The 17,666-nt window shown below is 42.1% G+C and overlaps 1 protein-coding gene across 1 annotated transcript in view; it reads right to left on the reverse strand.

Moving 5' to 3' along the window:
* Positions 1-3,956: 3,956 nt before the first annotated feature.
* The window catches only part of PHLPP1 (PH domain and leucine rich repeat protein phosphatase 1), a 132,164-nt gene continuing 118,454 nt past the window's right edge, over positions 3,957-17,666 (reverse strand). The window contains exons 13-17 of the mRNA XM_083822384.1: positions 15,130-15,260; positions 11,558-11,662; positions 10,414-10,608; positions 7,952-8,180; positions 3,957-6,024 (exon numbers count right to left, since the gene is read on the reverse strand). Of these exons, the coding sequence (XP_083678510.1) occupies positions 4,900-6,024; positions 7,952-8,180; positions 10,414-10,608; positions 11,558-11,662; positions 15,130-15,260 (1,785 nt within the window). The 3' untranslated portion in view covers positions 3,957-4,899. The remainder of the gene's footprint in view (positions 6,025-7,951; positions 8,181-10,413; positions 10,609-11,557; positions 11,663-15,129; positions 15,261-17,666) is intronic.

Below are 17,666 nucleotides of genomic sequence, written 5' to 3' on the forward strand. Positions count from 1 at the left end.
ATCTAAAGCTGTTTTCCCCGCTGAAGTCCTAGATAAGCAGTATACCAATTCTGACCTGGGGCTGCTGTTAATCGAAATAATGTTTAGGCTTTTTTCCCCTCCACCTTTTGATTGAAATGGTTATGACGGTTTTACTTGCCCTCAGGCAGCAATTTAATTTTAACTTTTATTTTTCCATAGAAGCATCAGTCTTGTTAGGAAGGGCATTTGGGCATTTACACCATCAGCACGGGATGCAGCTCAACCTCCACCAAAGCGCAGGCAAACCAAAGGAAGGCGGGTTCAGGCAGCACCCCACAGGATCCTCACCGCAAGCATGTGCCAGCATGCAGGTAGCAACTAAATCAGTGAGAAACAAATCAGTTAGTCCGGCAATACTGCAATAAATTGGCCCTGAAGCAAGTCGATTCAATTAATGAGGCAGGAGAGTAATGCAGGTTAACCAAGGAAAGCATAAACACAGTCATTTAACAGACACTTTGAAGTCCTGTTTGCAGCTGCCAGCAAAAGATTTAATTTTTTTGGCCAACTTCTGGCCATGCAGCTCTCCCTCTAGCCAAAGCTCTGAGAGACCTAACTGCAGAGCAGAGCTCAGACCTGCTCAGCTTAAGACTTGAGGGCCTACTCCTCTTAGAAAAGCTCATCTCTTCGTCGACTGCAGGCAAATCAGGCTGACTAGGCTGAAGTTACTGTTTTGTTTACTCCTTTAAATCCCTTTGCTCTGCTAGAAATATTTCAGGCCCTGATCTGTAAGCTGGTCACTAGGTTATTCCAAACAACCTACACAAGTGAGCATTTTCAGCCTGGACTTGCAAGGCCGAACCCAAAAGACACCATCCGTGAGCAGTGCTGAGATGCAGGCAGAGGGGCACAGGGTCACTCAGGGACACTGTATATGTGCTTCTCTGTAACTGCATCTGGAAAGACACCCTCTTACAGAGATGGGTGGATGCCACTGTTCTCCAATGTTATCTTATGTCAGAATCCAGATTTTTCTTCGTCTTGGCTTATCCACCATTGCCTTGGTGGGGCTAACTGAAGTCATTCAGGGAATGTGTCTCTCAACACAAAAGAGAGGCGAACTACTTAAATATAACTAAGGGACAGCTGACTGCCAGGGGAATTCTTAGAAATAACTTTGGAAGTTGGGTGTGATACTCTGTTAACACCTACCCCCACCTGGATGGGCTTCCAAAGTGAACGTCATACTGCAGAAAATATATAAATACAGTTTGCTAGAAAATTGTGCTTGAGTTAAAAGCACGACAGCTAGTGATCAGGCTGAGATCATTATGAAGGAAATGCTTTAAAGGTAACTTATGGGGCATTGCAATAGCACCGTGACAGCATTCTGGTAATGAGGGAGATGAGCTACACGGATATTTGGCTCATTCTAAAAGCAGTAAGCCACGGGAAGGCAGTAACACTACAGCACTGGTTACCAGAGGAGGTTGTGCCATGCTCTGAATGCACAAGCAGAATGCCAATGGGTTGCTCATGCACAACAAAATGCATTATTGTAAGAGCACTAGGGCAGAAAGCAAGGTAAAAAAGCTTTTATGCCACCAAAAAGGCTTGCATTTAAGCATCTGAGTTATTCCTCAATACCATCACAGCTTCCTATTTGAAGTTACCTTCCAGAAAACAATGTAAATACGTTCATTTTTCTGCCACCAGCTATCTACCTCCTCCTGTTCATGCATTTCTGCTAGTCGCAGATATGGCTATCAGCAAGTTTCAAAGGACATGAAAGGTTGGATTATAAAGGTAGTGTGGCTCTTCTTTTTTCTTCAGTTGAAAGCCTTCCTTTCATTTTAGTCCGCAACCTTTGCCCCTGCTACAGCTGCCAAATTCTGCAAACAAATCCACTTCTCTTTTTGAGTTGGATAGTTCCTGGTTGTGCAAAATTGTGTAAAATATACCATGCACTTAATCATAAACTCACATACGATAGTAATGCACCAAAATGAAATCAATGACTTTAGCTTCAGTCCTCGCAAGGTAAGAGCATGCTAACACCCTTTGTGAAAGGATGGAGATGTCCTGAAAAGTCATGAGTTGCAAAAACTGTACCTTGCTTTCCAAGTCCCAGTTTAAAGCGAGAACAAAATAACCTTTACCCTTGGTTTAAAAAATAAATGCTAAACTTTCCAAAGATGCTCCCAGCCAGGCAACCTACTGATCCAGTTCAGTAGGTTATAGGGAACCCAGTAGGGGGAACAAAACATCCCTACGAATGCATCAATCCCTCACATTATGACTCGTAAGGAAGGCTACTAATGCAAACATCTTCAGACAAACCAGAAATCCAAAACGTACAGGTCCTCAGCCAAAGTCCTGTCACTTCGATGCTATGAAAGCTCTGAGTCCAGAATGCAGTTGCTAACTTTATAAAAGGGACCATGCTGAAAGTGGCAGGCTCTGATGGACTCTGAGTTTTGACCATCTACGCTTCAAGGAAAGGCAACAAGGAGCAAAACTGAATTGCTCCCTGTAACCTGTTACTGCCGTGGCTGATGGACTAATCCTTCAAATGAAGGGAGGGGAAATTCTTTATGAAGCCTGCCAATGTACATATATTCCTCTTCAAACAAGGAAGGGGTACAGCAGGGAGTAAGAATTCTCAGTAATTTCTCTGCAGGGGGACAAACTTTAGCTCGCATGACATGGTGCCCCAGAGGCACCACAAATTCAGTACACCAGAGGCACGTTAGCATGAATAGAGACAGCAGCAGCAGCAAGATTACTCCTCTACTAGCAACGTGTGTTACACAGAGAATTTTCCAGCCTGCTTAGGAAATCCTAAACCTGTAATCAGTTACCTAGGCCATGGTAGTGCCCATGCTAATTATCACCTTCAGTCTCAAAAACAACTGAAAAGAAAAAAAAACACTTCCCATGGACACCAAGGAAAAACAAGTCATTCAACAAAATTAGAAATATAGAAACTGTTACTAAAGAACACCTGAGTTACTTGCCAACAAAACTTTTCTTTCAATACATTATTTAATGATTTTTCTTTAAGAAAGTGGTATTTTGAAGCTCAAATTACAATACGATACAATCTTCTAGCTCTATAGTAGGCAGTACTATAAGCATTTATCAAACTGTGTATTTCTGTATTTGTTCCTCTGTTGTTATTATTTAAGAAGAACCTCAGAATGTCTTATCAATGACAATCCTGCCCTAACTTGGCTGTTGCATCCTGGAACAGAGTAAGGACAACTGCCTGTTACCATAGGCCGCTCCCAAAATACAGACCAAATGTTATGAAGGAACAAGACACTGTAGTGATCAGGCACTAATTCAACTTTTTAGAGACTGACAAGGAGAATGAAGCAATTGGTTGGAGGCAATACTGAGAAAGGGTGTGGGTCCCTTCCCAGAGGAATGAGCAAAACACACCCTTTTGCTACCAAAGTCAAACTGCCATTGAACTCATCTTCATTTAACGTGTTCAACCACATCTTAGTTTATGTAGGTAGCTTTGAGTTCACTTTTCCACCTTCTCTTTACATTTTTCCTCTTCTCTCCAAATCCAATGTTTTCCTTCTCCCTTTTGTTAGCCCACATCATCCCTTCATCATTTCTACCCTCAGTCACTCAGTCCCAGTGGCGGAGTCAGAGCACCGCTCCTCCTCAATCTTCTGGCATTGTCAATACCACCGTGAAGGGCAAATCAATAGTGCTGAATTCACACCGAGAAAGAAAAAAAGTGTGTTAATTCCTTGGTGTTTAGTATCTTTTAAAGAGCATTTGACATTTTGAGCAACTACTGGGTGAACTGCTTACTAAAAATTCTAAGAGTACACGTGAGCTTCTGCGGTTCTTGTAAAAATGCACACCAAATTGAAGAAGTTTTAACACTTCGCAGTTTAAACAGACTGCAACATGCTGATGAACCACAGCAAGCTATTTGAAAGCTGCTGCTCAGCTATTCAGACAAAAACAGACACTGTTTGTAAATTTCATATTTATTATAACAAAAATTATGACATGTTCATTTGTGCATTCGGCTTTAATATAACTCTTGGTATGTAAATGTTCTACAGCAAATGAGCTCTATACAATCATGCTGGTTGTGGCAGCAATAAGGAACACAAATAAAACATGTCTGCAAAAGTAAGGAAAGAAAGAGACCAGAGGAAAAAGTGGGTTTCTTTCAATGGTCTATACCATCTAAACTCTAGCTAACTTGTACGCAGTCACTCAGTCCGTTATGTTTAATGACCATGGCCCAAAGAGTTGCTTAAGAAAAAGGTCAGTTTTTCAGGCTGTGTCCTTAATGCCAAGGCTACAAAACATGTAAGCGTCACTATACAACACTGAGCTATTTACAGTAGTTTCCCAATCAACTGTTCTCTCAGAGAAAATTAGTGAATCTCAGTGACTTAAGTCACCTGAAAGAGTAAAGCAACTCCTAGGAGTTAGTCTCCATATTCTACAAATGTCTATCATTTTCAAGACCAAAAAAAGCCTTTTCTCTCAAAGAAATACAGTATTACAATATTACTTAAATCATTTAGCACTGGCTACTGCCCTGCTTTTCAAACAAAACAAACAAGCCATTTTAAAAAATATTACATCATCATCTGTTTCTCAGCAATATATTAAACCTTTTTATTATTTTTTTGTTTTTGTTTTTTTTTTGTTTTTACACTTGATATGTTAAGGGAATATTAACTATTTTAAACTTTACTGGTAAAGCGTCTCTAGAAGAAAGTCCACGAATATTAAACCTAAGAAACCGAAAAGCTGCAGTTATCTGTAGTGGCAGGATAAGGATAAGGAAGTGTATAAAGGAAAAGGAGAAGGAAAACCCCTGCTGTAGCGTGAGCCCACTGGGTCCTGCACTCAAGTCTCCTTGTTTGTTAGTTTAATTGCGAGCAGTAGAGTGGGTCATAGTGGTGTATCGTAATAGTCTGCCAGGTGGTCCATCTGATACTGCCGCTGCTGCTGCTGCTGTTGCTGCTGCTGCTGCTCCTGGTGCTGTTTCATGATCTCCTTGACCTCTTCTTCAAGCTCTGGGGGGATGATGAACTGGTCATCTGGATCTGGCTGTGCCGGAGCAGCAAAGTATCCCCCTGTTTTTCTGAGAGGTGCATCCGTCGCGACTTCGATCAAGTTATGGCTCCTCTCTTGCGGCGCCACTGAGCCGTTGCCCCGTCGGCGCCCTATTGTGCCCGTGGCAGAATACTCAGCTTTCCTGGGAAGACTGGGCTCATCCTCGTTGGCACTGATGACGATACCTTCATCGCTGGCTTCCACAGGCACTTGGAGAAGCTGCTTCTCCTTCGCTCGGCTGCAGTGGATGTCCACCTCCACTTCCACGCGGCTGCCATTGGTGAACACCCCCTCTATGGGCTCCTCATCGTCGCTGTCAAGGCCGTTGTCGGAGAAGGCGCTGGAGAAAGTGGCGCTGGAGAGCTGCCGCTGGAAAGAATTGGACAGGCAGACGGGGTGCAGCATGCAGCGCTGCTCCCCGGGGTAGGCTGGGCTGTTCTCGTTCATGGCGACCTGCGGAGGCTCGTCGGAGGCTGTGGACCCCACCTCGCTGCTCATCTCTGAGGTGGAGATCTCGCTGCTGATCTCAGAAGCCATGCCGCTGCTCGAAGACGGCATCCCGAGAGCATCTGCAGGCCTGTCCTTGATGACCACGTTGACGGACTGGGGGAAGATGCCAGGGCTGGGGGGTGGGACCCCATTAAGCTCACAGCAGCAGAAGCTGTCCTCCGTCACATTGAGCTGGACCACAACGGCGCTGATGCTGTCGTTGCAGCCGTAACTCTGGGCCAAAGTGCAAAGCTTCTTCGCAGCTGCCAGCGCATCAGGCACGTTTCTGACTGCTTCCACTGCCTCATCCATCGAGAGGCTGTCCCACAGCCCCTTGCTCCCCAGAATGAAGAACTCATCTTGCGGAGTTAAGGTAATGGACTGGACGTGAGGACGCGGCACAACACTCGGGTGAAGGAACGTGTATCCCAGGATTCTTGTTGAATCCGTCACACCATTCACTTTGCCATCCTGAAATGAGAGAGGAGACAAAATTGAAAACAACACAAAGACACATGGCACTCACATCTCCTCCGTGTGTCTTACCAGTGTCTGTTCCGCAGTACCCCAGACACAGCCATTTACAGGTAAGAATATGGAAAAGAGGTGACTTGCAAGAAAGTGACAGAGCTGGGATCAGAACACAGCAATGGCTGGTTTCCAGCCTTGCACTGAGCCTCCTACACCCTACTGATTTGTCATCAGCATCACCTATCCAGACCAACAAAGCAGAAGCCTGCAACAAAGAAACATCTATTCTGCTTCTGCAGCTGTGGGAGCCAACTGGACTAATGTTTTACCCATGAGTCAGACTTATCCCTCCTCCACCCACGATATCTGGCTTTATGCAGTGCAAAGTCACACACAGCTCCATTTGATATAGGGGCAGGTCATTCAGTTATGACTCTTCTCTTGCAGCTGTAACAATTGTAGGTTTCATCTTGGCTCATCACTCTGGAAACAAAAGTTCGTTTAAAAAAAAGGCTTTAAATGAAGCATGCAAGTCAAATGCAGCAGAGAGCAAGTCTGCATTTCTCAGTCAGCTGCACTGTAGTGAAATGTTTTACATGCCCCAATTACTTACTGTGCTTCCACTTAGATATGACATTTCCAAGGGGAGGCAGAGTAATATCTGAAGGGAAAACACCAGTAAAAATGGGCATATTTGAGAAGTAAATCCCTTGCACATCCAAATCCCAGGCTCCTGTCCTGGTTAGAATCTGAGCTGCCAGAATAAGCAGAGCAAGCATCTGAAACAGCAGGTCTGGTTATCTGTCAGCCTGTTGGGGATAGCTGCAGCCTACTAATTGTGTGTTGGAGACCAACAACAAAGGTGAGGATTTATGCTCCTTTGGTCCAGATGATGACAGCAGTGGTTATTATACAACAACAAAAAAAAACACAGAAAAGCAAACCAAGAGTAAAAAAGCTTCCCCTTTAAAGCCACTCAAAAGAAAAAAACCTTGTCGGCTTGTTAACTTCCCCATTAGGAGCCTGACAGAAGTGATAAGCCATCAACATGCATGAAATCAGTGAGTCATCTTAAGAGTCTGTGCAGAAATTTCCCTTTTCCTTTACAGAACAGCATAACGAGCATGCCTCAGTGATGCACACTATGTTGGAGTGACTCCCTTCTAACTTGTCACATTTGAGATTCCAATCATCACCTTTTCCTGGCAAGATTAATGGGCACACGATTTATTACACACACACACAAACCTCCTCACGGCTGTACAGCAGTGAGTATTGTGCCCTTTCCTCCCCCATTAAGAGGATACAATATTTCTCTGTTCCTATGCATGTGTCACACAAGGCAAAGCACAGCTGACAGTAGTGGCTTTAAGCTTGTAGAAAGGGAGCAAATAGCTTCCTCCTCTCTCGTGGCTCTTCAGCTGAGCATAGGACGGGTTTTCCTTTGGGGCAATGCTCTCTTCGAGAGCGGTCTGTCAGAGGACAGCTCTGAGAACACAGGAGCTCAGACAGCAAAGTCATCCTGGCAGGATTAAGTCGTCTCCCAAGGGAAGGACAGCATTGTTCTGAGTGCTCAGCCCTCATCTTTCTGGATTGGAGGGGCTCTTCATGACAGCACCAACACAGCACTCCCCCACAACAGGAGGAGGGCCTCGGCTTTCCTGTGTCACCACGACATGCTCACAGCTGCTCAGGCTCTGAAGCTAACTGAAATCTGGCTTGGCAATGGGATGGAAAAACAACTTGATTGCATGATATGAATCACCTTGAAAGGAAAAGTGCTACTCTGGAACCCATGCTATTAACAACACCTCTTAGAGGTTTCTAATACAGATGTGTAATTTCATATACCATCATGCAAATGTCCTCAAAGGAAGCTGCAGCTTGCAGCAGTCCTCCTTTCACATCAACATCCGAGTTCTCTAACCTCTGTGATAATGGCCTTATGCTGCTTAATCCTCTTCAGTTCTTCTTCACAACTCATCACATAACACCTGGACAAAGACAGAGGTTTCCCATTCCGGCAGAGAACAGTTTGGCACTTCCCCACGTTTGCTGAGGTTAACGTGAAGCATCCGCCAGGGTCCATGGGATCATGTTTTATATGGCAAAGAACAGCAGAGCCTCCAAGTTTTTGTCCAGCTGTTCCAAGTTTCCTGGAATTTAAACAAAACAATGATTGTTCTTTAATTGAAAAACAAGTGTTATGGGTACTAAGGAGAAACAACTGCTATTCTGCAACCACAAGCACTCAGGGCATTGACTCTACTGGATCACTGGGACAGAAACAAACGTCTTCACTGAAGACTGCAACACGATAGCAACACTGCAGAGTAATCACGTACAACTCTCAGGCAGTGTGCTATTTACAGCAAGATGCAGATACTCAAGTCTACTCAATTTTAGAAAGAAAAATCTTTGCACTTGTAAGAGTCACACAGTCAGCACTCTTTCTCTACATCTTAAAGAAGTCTGATTTAAAGGTCAGCTGCAGGGAAGCAAAGAGGGTTAGAAAAGTATTGAAGGCTACTAAGTGAGTACAGGTAGGGCTTAAAAAGGGGGTCATATTATCCAGACAGAGCTTTGGAATAGTAAAGTCTTTAGCTTCAGGAGACGAACAGTAATTTTAACTCTAGAAATTCCAGTTTTGAGCAAAAATAGATGTTAGAGGTTCATTGTTTTGTGATGCCTTCAGAATAATGCTTTTAAAGTATCAAACAACGACCAAAAAAACCACAGTAGTTGTTAATTCCACTAAAAGAAGGCAGACTTTTCATTTACCACGTAAAACAGGTTCTTTGAAATATTTAAGTCCGGTGTTTTAGCAGGGGTCACAGTAAAAACAGAAACAGAAAAAAATAGATAAAACTAAAGTTTTCAGAATCTTGTCATTAGAATGTACGCTTATTTTAATACTATTCATTTTACTTGTTTAAATTGAAATACGACTGTGAAGAAAATTCTGTCCTTCCCAGTTGCTTGTTTATCAGGGCCTCCACCTAGAGTAATTAAGAACTAGAACAATTAGAAAGCTGATTACAGAGGCTACTAAAATTTATGTTAAGGCTAGGTATAGCTAGCAAGAAGTTTTGATTCAAAATGGTGTGGAAATAATGCACAACTAAACTCGTACCAAGGCTTCAATATGCTTTTCTATTTTTTTAAAGGCACTTCAAGAATGTTGCATAGTATCTGTAGTAATTCCTCAAGGAATGGTAACATGCAACTAGAATGAGTATTATTTCTGTTTCTCCAAGGGAGTGATTAGCTTATTTTGATTTGAATCTCCCCTCCCACTCCCCTTCAAATGCAGTGGGTTTTTTTTCCAGGAATACCACATTCCTGTGAAAGCCTGCGAGTAGTAAAAAAACAGCCAACACGGTAAGTACTTTCAATATGTAAATTTATATCATTTTGATGATTTTAAGTATATGGCAACCTTCTTCTCAGCTACTAGTCTAACCAAGGCACTAAGTAATTGTGGGAAATCAGCTTTTTTTTTCTCTTGTGTTTGTAAGGTTCAATACCATCCTAATGCTTCTCTTTCCCAATATCAGAGTTGGAATGCTTTCCCTTCCAAAACTGCAGCCATTGAACGACTAGTGATCCTACTTTCAACTTGATCCATTTCCTTCATCTCTGAGCTGCTTATTTGCTTTCTCCTTTGTTTCCCTGACCTCTTTGTGCGCTTTTGTTCAGTTCCCTTCATACTCCTTCCTCACTCAGTGTCTCCCCAGGCACAATTTCTTGTTCTGTCAAGAACAGCACGCATACACACAGATCTCCCAACCACCACACATAGCTGCTATTACACTTACAGCTATAGTATCACAATCTCTTTGGATGAGTCGTGCACAAATAATATTCTAAGGTCAAAGGAATGACATGAAACAGACATTTTTCAGGAAGTCAGAATATATATTTTTAAATATTTGCGTGGCCTTAAATAACCTGTATTGGTACAGAAAAAAACAGCAAGGATCAGCCCAGGCTTTGCAGGGAATAGTAATAAGGGAAGTTTAAAAGATGATCAAGAAATTTACACTACTGTCTTGGCTATTGCAAATTTTGAGTCATAAGACTTAAAGAAGATACCAGATAGGAGTGAAACCACTCAGACATAAACATTCAGTGATTTTGAGGGTGTTTTTTTGTTTGTTTGTTTAGATAGGTGGGAAAGGGTTGGGGTTTTTCTCCTCACAGCTGAAAGCAACAGAAGGCAATTTTTCACAAAGCAAGCAATAAAAGAATACACAATTGCCAGATACTAAGGCTTGCCCCCTCCACTCCCATTTTTGAAGCAAGAAAAGAGCAAGCGCTCAACCTGAAAGCTAACTGCTCAGGAAGCATACACGAGGTTAAAAAAAATGCTTCAGATCCAAGACTCACCTCTGCATAACGATGAACGTGTTGATCATGTATTCCTCTTCATTTTTTGTTTTCTGTAGCTCTTCTGCCAAGATGTCACTCATAGTGCATTGCAGGAGATACGGCACTTCCACATTGCGGTCACCGTCAAAAACACCATAAAGTGCCTCCCTGTTGTCGCAGAAGTTATTGGCCGAGAGTGCTGCCACACACAGCCTGGTAAAGGCAAACAGGAGAACATCAAGATTGTTATCCAGTACTAATTTCTCATATTATTCAGAAAAAAAAAGGTGCAGCCTGGTCTGAGAGCCAGTTTTAACCAACTCTGTTCCAAGGTCTTCAAAACTGCTTTCTGAGCTGTGTGGAAGTCAGACCCATCTAGCAGTGTAAAACATGGAGAGAACTGTGCTGGAAATTCAAGCCAAGCCCTAAGGAATCTTCCTCCTTTTCAGCATGCGAACAGATCTCCTATTTGTAGAGAAAGGGGAACAAACTTAGGGGAGAAAAGTATGCCCGAAACAACAGCAGTTGAGGGGCACTTGCCCCTCCAAGAGCCATCTTTATGATTTAACTTGCTGATGACCAAGTTGAGTTAAATTACTTAACAGTAAGCAAAAGTTTGCTGGCACTTGCTAGGGAAACCTAGGTAGCTGAAGATTTCTGAAGAGGTATTTAGGGAACAAAGAAAGATTCATCACATTGCCAGCAACACAGAGACTAGCAGACTCTTGGTACATTATTTGTCAAGTGCTGCCTTAGTCACAGAAGCTTCACATACTATGAATATTCAGAGTTTTGGCCATTCTACCTCTTCCTTTAGTATCTCCGCTTTGCTTGGTAAACATCCTTTAGCTGAAGATAAAGAAGCTTTGCAAAGAGGAAAATGCTTTTAAACACTCAGATCTTTTGCAAGTACTGGAGGCTCTCACAGACAAAATGTGTCGGTTACACTTGTATCTTAGCAACATTCCTAACAAAGAAAAAAGTTGAGAGCCAGGCAGGGGCCCAGTATACAAATATAGAGTCATGGCATGGCCTCTGCCTTTGTGAGGCCCAAAACGTCCCCAAACTTTCACTGAAAAAAAAAAAAAGGATTTCTTTGTATCAGCATAGAGGCTCTCTGCTGCTAGGATGCTTGTATAATAAAAACAACGCCAGGTCTTACTTGTTCTTAACTCCTGATGCTTCTGTGTAACCATGACTCCACACTGCTGGAGCTCCTGAAGCATCACCAGCCGAGGGCTGGTCGATCTTGAAACAACGGATATTGCTGTAAAGAGAAACGAAAAGGGAAAGATGCACTGGATTAACATACTGACATGATCCAGCATAAAACAGAGATAGAAAAAAGAGAAGCTTTTTTCCTCCCAGTTCTTTAGCAACACATTCAAAAGCAGGACATCCAAAGTGGTTTACTTTTATGTGCCTGTACACAAAGAACAAAAAAGCAATAAATAACAGCCTCTATGAGGGTGTCAGCTGCACTCTTTTGCTTACCCAGCTTTTCTTCTCCCTTCCCTCACCCCGAGCTATTTATTTTCACCCTGGCCCAGGGCGAATACAAGGCAAATTTGTCACTGACTTGATGGAAGCCGGTATGGGGAGTGATTTTCTAACTTACATCTCTCTCCCACCCATGTTAAGAGTAAGTCTCTGGGCTCTTTTCATTATACTCTAATGAAACCTACTCTGTGAGCCACACCATCCCCTAAATTAAAAAAAAAAAAGTCTTTAGAAACAGCAACATGTAGTAACAGACTTCCATGAAAATGCCCACGAGTCAGACATCAGCTCTATCCTGGGGCTGCTCTGACTTGCAAGAGCAGGTCTGCAGTCCAGGCAGCAAGCACAGCCCTTCTGCAATTTTGCAGTCCGGTTTTTACCGAGGCCCTTGATCCTCTACCCTCCAATTTACTACCAACATGGCCTTTAGCCTGAATTTCAAATATCTCACATAACACAGTAAAGACTTAAAAAGGGACCAACCCTATCTGTTTATGTGCTTCTCTTCGTAGCCCTGCTTTGGTAGGGAGAAATGACCTCCCCTGCGCTCCCCACTGCTCTCTTCCAAAGGCAGCAAAAGCAAGCTCCCCACACGCTCCAGAAACTTCAAAGGCACCCAAACCTTTCATGAACTGAATGAATCATAAAAGGACACAGGCAGAAAGGTCTAACTGTTCACTCCGAGGATTCATTTTTTCTCTGTCCAACCCCCCACCTGACCTGAACACACAAGAAAAAGTCTTCTCCGCATTTCACAGCCTTCCTCAAATAACCTGAAGAACTGTCACATCCAGATTGATTTCTTTTAATGCTAATAGTCAGGACATACATCAGCTAGGGCACATTACAAGCAAACAAATTACATAAATAATGTTAGAACCATTGGTGTTTCAAGCCCTTGGTTTTGCAGCCCTCTGTGAGGCAAATATAAGGAAGACACCTCACCAAGAGCATTACAAAAGAAGTTTGAATCAAACTGGAAAACTGGATCTGTTCTAAAGTAGCAGAGATTTTCAATTTGTCATGTAAAACACTGCATGCACAAGCAAAGACACTTTCTTCACAGGCTTCTTGTACAAGGCATTTATCCTCTAGGGCAAAGGAACTTGGATCAAAAGGGTTTTTTCTGTTTCTTTTTTAACTGGGTTGACTGACCCCTTGTTCCTGGGCAGGTCAAGGACCCGGAGATGCCTCAACGCTTCCCAGCAGTGGTGAATAAAGCTACCTCAGCGCATCGCCTTCAGCTTCCTCAGCGGTACAATTACACTACTAGACCATGCGCCCAGAAAGAAATGATATCCAGCAGCACATCCTATACAAGGAAGATGGGCTAGGGCTTCCATACTGCATGGGTTACTTTCCTCCTAATTTATAATTGAACCAGATGCTCTTTCCTCAAAAATTCACAGTAGCTAGCAACCACAGATTTTCCTTTTTTCATTATAATTGCTACTGAAATTCTTACATCCTATAAATCACTTGGTAACATTCTTGTAAGCATGCAAGCCTCCCTTAAGACCTCCACACATATGAAAAAAAGCAAGCATGCACGACAGGACTCTTCTCAGCAGAACAGAGACTACATATTAACCTACTACCAGCTTAAATCCTGCCAGGGCACAGATGGAGAGCTGCCTTTCACATGCAGAAGGAAGATATAAAAAGCACCAAGTGCACAAGTATTTTTGTGCCTGCCACAAAAAGAAATGTACGGAGCATCTCCTTCCTCACGTTCCGTTGTGGCAGTACACTTTGGAAGTCACTGTAGTGTATCAATAGAGACAACCACTAAGAAGTCCTGAAGGAGACCTGAAAGTCCTGACCACAGCTAAAGAGTATTTACAAGGATGAGAATAGGCCTGAAATTGTAAGAAGAAATTGTTTATTTAAAAAAAAAACATATACAAGAAGAAAAAAGTTTTCTGTGAATTAAAGACAATGCACATGTCAGTGAAAATACAGCGTGCCACTGGGCAACACTACTTTTCTACTGCTTAGGACTGAAATTTGTGCAATACTGCTATAAGGCATGAAGCCTGAATATTGAATGGGCAAGAGATTAGTTTGCCTGCCTTGTCTGCCGGTCATACAGCATGAAAAGCTGATCTTTCACTTTAAGTTCAGGTGCCATTCAGTTAGCTTTGATTTTTTATATAAAGACACACACACTCTACAAATCAGAGCAGCATTACACACTGCTTCTTCAGGAAGGTTTCCTACACACAATCAGCAGCTCTTAAAAAAGACAAACACCCCTCCTGCTTTTTTTCCTCCTTGTATGCTGTGAAACAGACTCTTGCTTTCTATCTGTAAAAACTCATTATTCACATTTCCATTTAAATTTTACAATATCCATTGATTCAAGCTAAAAGCAAACTCGCACCAAGATTCCCTTGCTTTCACAACAGATGAGATTTAATACTTCAGTGCCAGATCTTAACCATTTAAAAGCAAACCACATGAAGCAACTGCTCAGCCCTTGGAAGGATATCAGCCCTTCTTGGAATCACTCAGTATTTAAGCATCAAAGGGACTCAGAATGAAACTCAGAGCTGGTGCAGTTCCCTCCAGGAAATAAGAAAGGCTTAAGGCAGCACCGCTATCCACAGATTATCTGTTTGACTGCAACAATATCACAACACACTACGGGAGGCAGCAGAAGGCACTTGGTGTATTTCAGTTATGGATGGCACTTGAGTCATGGAGCAGGAAACAAACAGGCAGACAGGAAGGAAACAGAGCATCTCAAAGCTAGGTAACTGGCTTTGCTGCAAGCAGAGTGGGAGATGCAAGCCTTCAGGACATGTTTTAATATGCAAAAAAAGAAAAAAGGACAAAAGCAGAGAGGTATGATGGATAACAAAAAATGTTACGTGAAGAGGTAACAAGGATCACAGTGAATGAAGTTCACAGATGAATGTAAGAAAAAAATAAGCAGCTATTGGCATCTCAACAGTGGAACATTTTGGTTGAATCTAATGTCAGAAGTAAAACGGAGATCCAACTGGCCCAACAGACCCCTTCAGGAGTTAGAGCTGAAAGCAACCGCACTGAAGTAGGTTAGTCATGCTCTTTAACAAGGATGAGTGTTAATTTCTGAACTGTACAGTCTTATTTTTTGATCCACTGTCAACAAGGAGTCACACGTCTTGAGCAAAACTACACTTCTGTATATTGTCACATATTAATGACAGGAGTCATTCTGCACCCTCTCTACTCTGTAAATTAACTTACTTCAGCAGCTCCAGGGTTTTGTGATCCAAGGCTAGTCTGGGATTTCCAGTCAGGTCCAGCTCTTGCAGTTTTGGAGGCAGGTTTTCAGGCAACGTGATTTCACTCAGTTCGTTGCAGCTTAGATCCACACACTGCAAAAAGAAAGCAACTAAATAAGCAAGAGAATTCAGATGTCATTAAGATCAAACCGTGATTAAATGTAGTAATGCACATTTCATGAATAAGGGAGCCTGCAGCCAAAACCTAAAATTATTCATTTAAGTAAGTGGTTCTTCACTGGCATTTAGCCTTCTTCACAGATGTCTGGGACACCTAGAAGTATGTTCATCCCATTTCCATTTCTAGCCAGGTGTAATCATGCTGCAAAACCAGTAAGGTTTGTCTGCTCTTTGCAGACAGAAAGATGGTCACTACTTTCATTAACAAATAAGTATTAAAGAAAAAATGTTACTGATGAAAACAGTTGCCAGCCTTTTAACAGATAAAGGAAACAAAAATGAGGCTAGGGATTCTAAGGCACTATCACAGCAGTCCCTCCTCTGAAGTCCATATAAGCCAGCACAAGTATAAACACACTCAGGAATTTGATACTTACTGAGGGATATCAAAAATAAGCACTTATAAATGCACAGGGCAGGGAGGAGTAGAGGGAGGAAAAGGAAAGAAATATCAGAGCAGTTTTCAATATGGTTTTAATTTGTATTATCTTAGAAGGATTCATATTTAAATCTGAATTAAAATAAGTAAAAAAACTAAAGCTGAAATATTTCAGAGAAAATGAGATACTAAACCAGCAGAAAAACATGCTGGCTATCCTCCAGCTAAGCACAAATTAGCTAGAACAAGTGCCCTAGAATGACAAAATCCCAAGCCAAACATAGTTAAAGCTGCATATCCAGACGAAAGTCAGTACACAAAACCACGACATTTTAGAGAAAACAACTCTTCAAACCCTATTACAGGACCACAGGTATAGCATATACCAAAAACAGTAAAAAAAAATTAGAGCATGAACAGCTTGATATTTAACTGAGGACAGAAGAATTATCCACATACTTCAGAAAGGAGTTTCTTATTTTCAGCCCTGAAAGAAAAGAGACTTCAAAAATTCTAGTAGAACCAAAGTCTGAACAGCTAGGGTAGGTTGCGGGAGGGGGTGGGGGGGGGGGAACAACTTTCCTAGCTGCATGTTTTGATCAATATGTAATTTCCATTGATACAAGCAAGAGACTTATTTTTCTATGTATATTCAAAGACATATTGTCCTGAGCTGGAGGAAGACATAAGATAACCTAGTAAAATTTGGAAAAGAAAAATCTAACACTTGATTATATATATGCAATGCAGATAATGACCACATCTTGAATCCTAACATCGTCTGCTATGGAGGCCTCATTATCTAGGAAGAACAAACTGCTGACATTACCTAAGCCTGATAAAGAAATCAGAATTTAAATCCATCATACAAACTAAACAGTAGACAGCTTAACAGAAGAGTTATTCCAGCGAGTTGTTTTTCTTCTGCACTACTTCTTGCTGCTTCCAGAGAGGCAGTAATTACTTCTCAGATTAACAAAGCTAACAGCAGGCCTTGCTGGGTTCAACACCCCAATGCCATTGCAAATTTGATGTAAGAGAATGCTGGAATAAGGAGCACAAAATCAGTAAAATCATCTCATTGCTCTCAGTAGATGCCCAATATGCTGAGGGCAGCAACAGTCTAGAGCAGATCCCTCGGTTCCTAGGTACTAGGGAATACAGCTTATTCATCAGGTCAGGGTTTCTCAGGTTTCATTTGTACCGCTTGAAGAATAGGTTAGCAGGGACTTTCTGTATACCTATGTTAAATTTAGTCCGTATTCTACTCCCCAGGCAAGCAGGAAAGCCTATTTCCTAACCGGTCCTGATTTCCTTGTGCGTCATTTTAATGTAAGCTGGCTAGCCCCACCCAGGCAGCACCAGAAGAAGAACTGCAACTGCACACAGGACACAGACCAGGTGGTGGACAGAGTTTAATATTCAGCATTTGCTTACGCTGCATTTATGGCATTGCAACTGTCCTGTCTGTAGCTGACAGAGGCTTGAGTTATCTCCAGTTGAGACTGAAGGTGGGCGTATCAAAACTCACCGAACTAGGAGAAAAACTATCAAACACTGAGAACTTCAGCCTTAAGATGCTATTGCTACCAGATCTTCTTGGTTCACTTTGTACCCGTAATGATCTTTTAATACACAAGAATGTACACAAAACAGCCTTTTCAAAATTTATTTTTAGGGAAAAATTTTAAAAATGTATCACACAAGTTATCTCAGGGATATCCGCTGGGCTTTTTAACGCACAGAACACCACAAAACTTCTGTAGCCTTAACTGTAGCGTGTAAAATCAGCTCAGAAACAACTGTATCACTAAAATGACCTTGTGCTTAGAAATCCTGAAGTTACTCTAAGTACAAAAGCATCATATCTCTTATATTAGCCTTCCTTCTGAAATTATTTCAGACATCGTAACTGCCACTACTAACTGTTCCAGTATCAC

The sequence above is a fragment of the Anser anser genome, assembly GCF_964211835.1.
Source record: "Anser anser genome assembly, chromosome: 2".
In the NCBI taxonomy this organism is placed as follows: Eukaryota; Metazoa; Chordata; class Aves; order Anseriformes; family Anatidae; genus Anser; species Anser anser.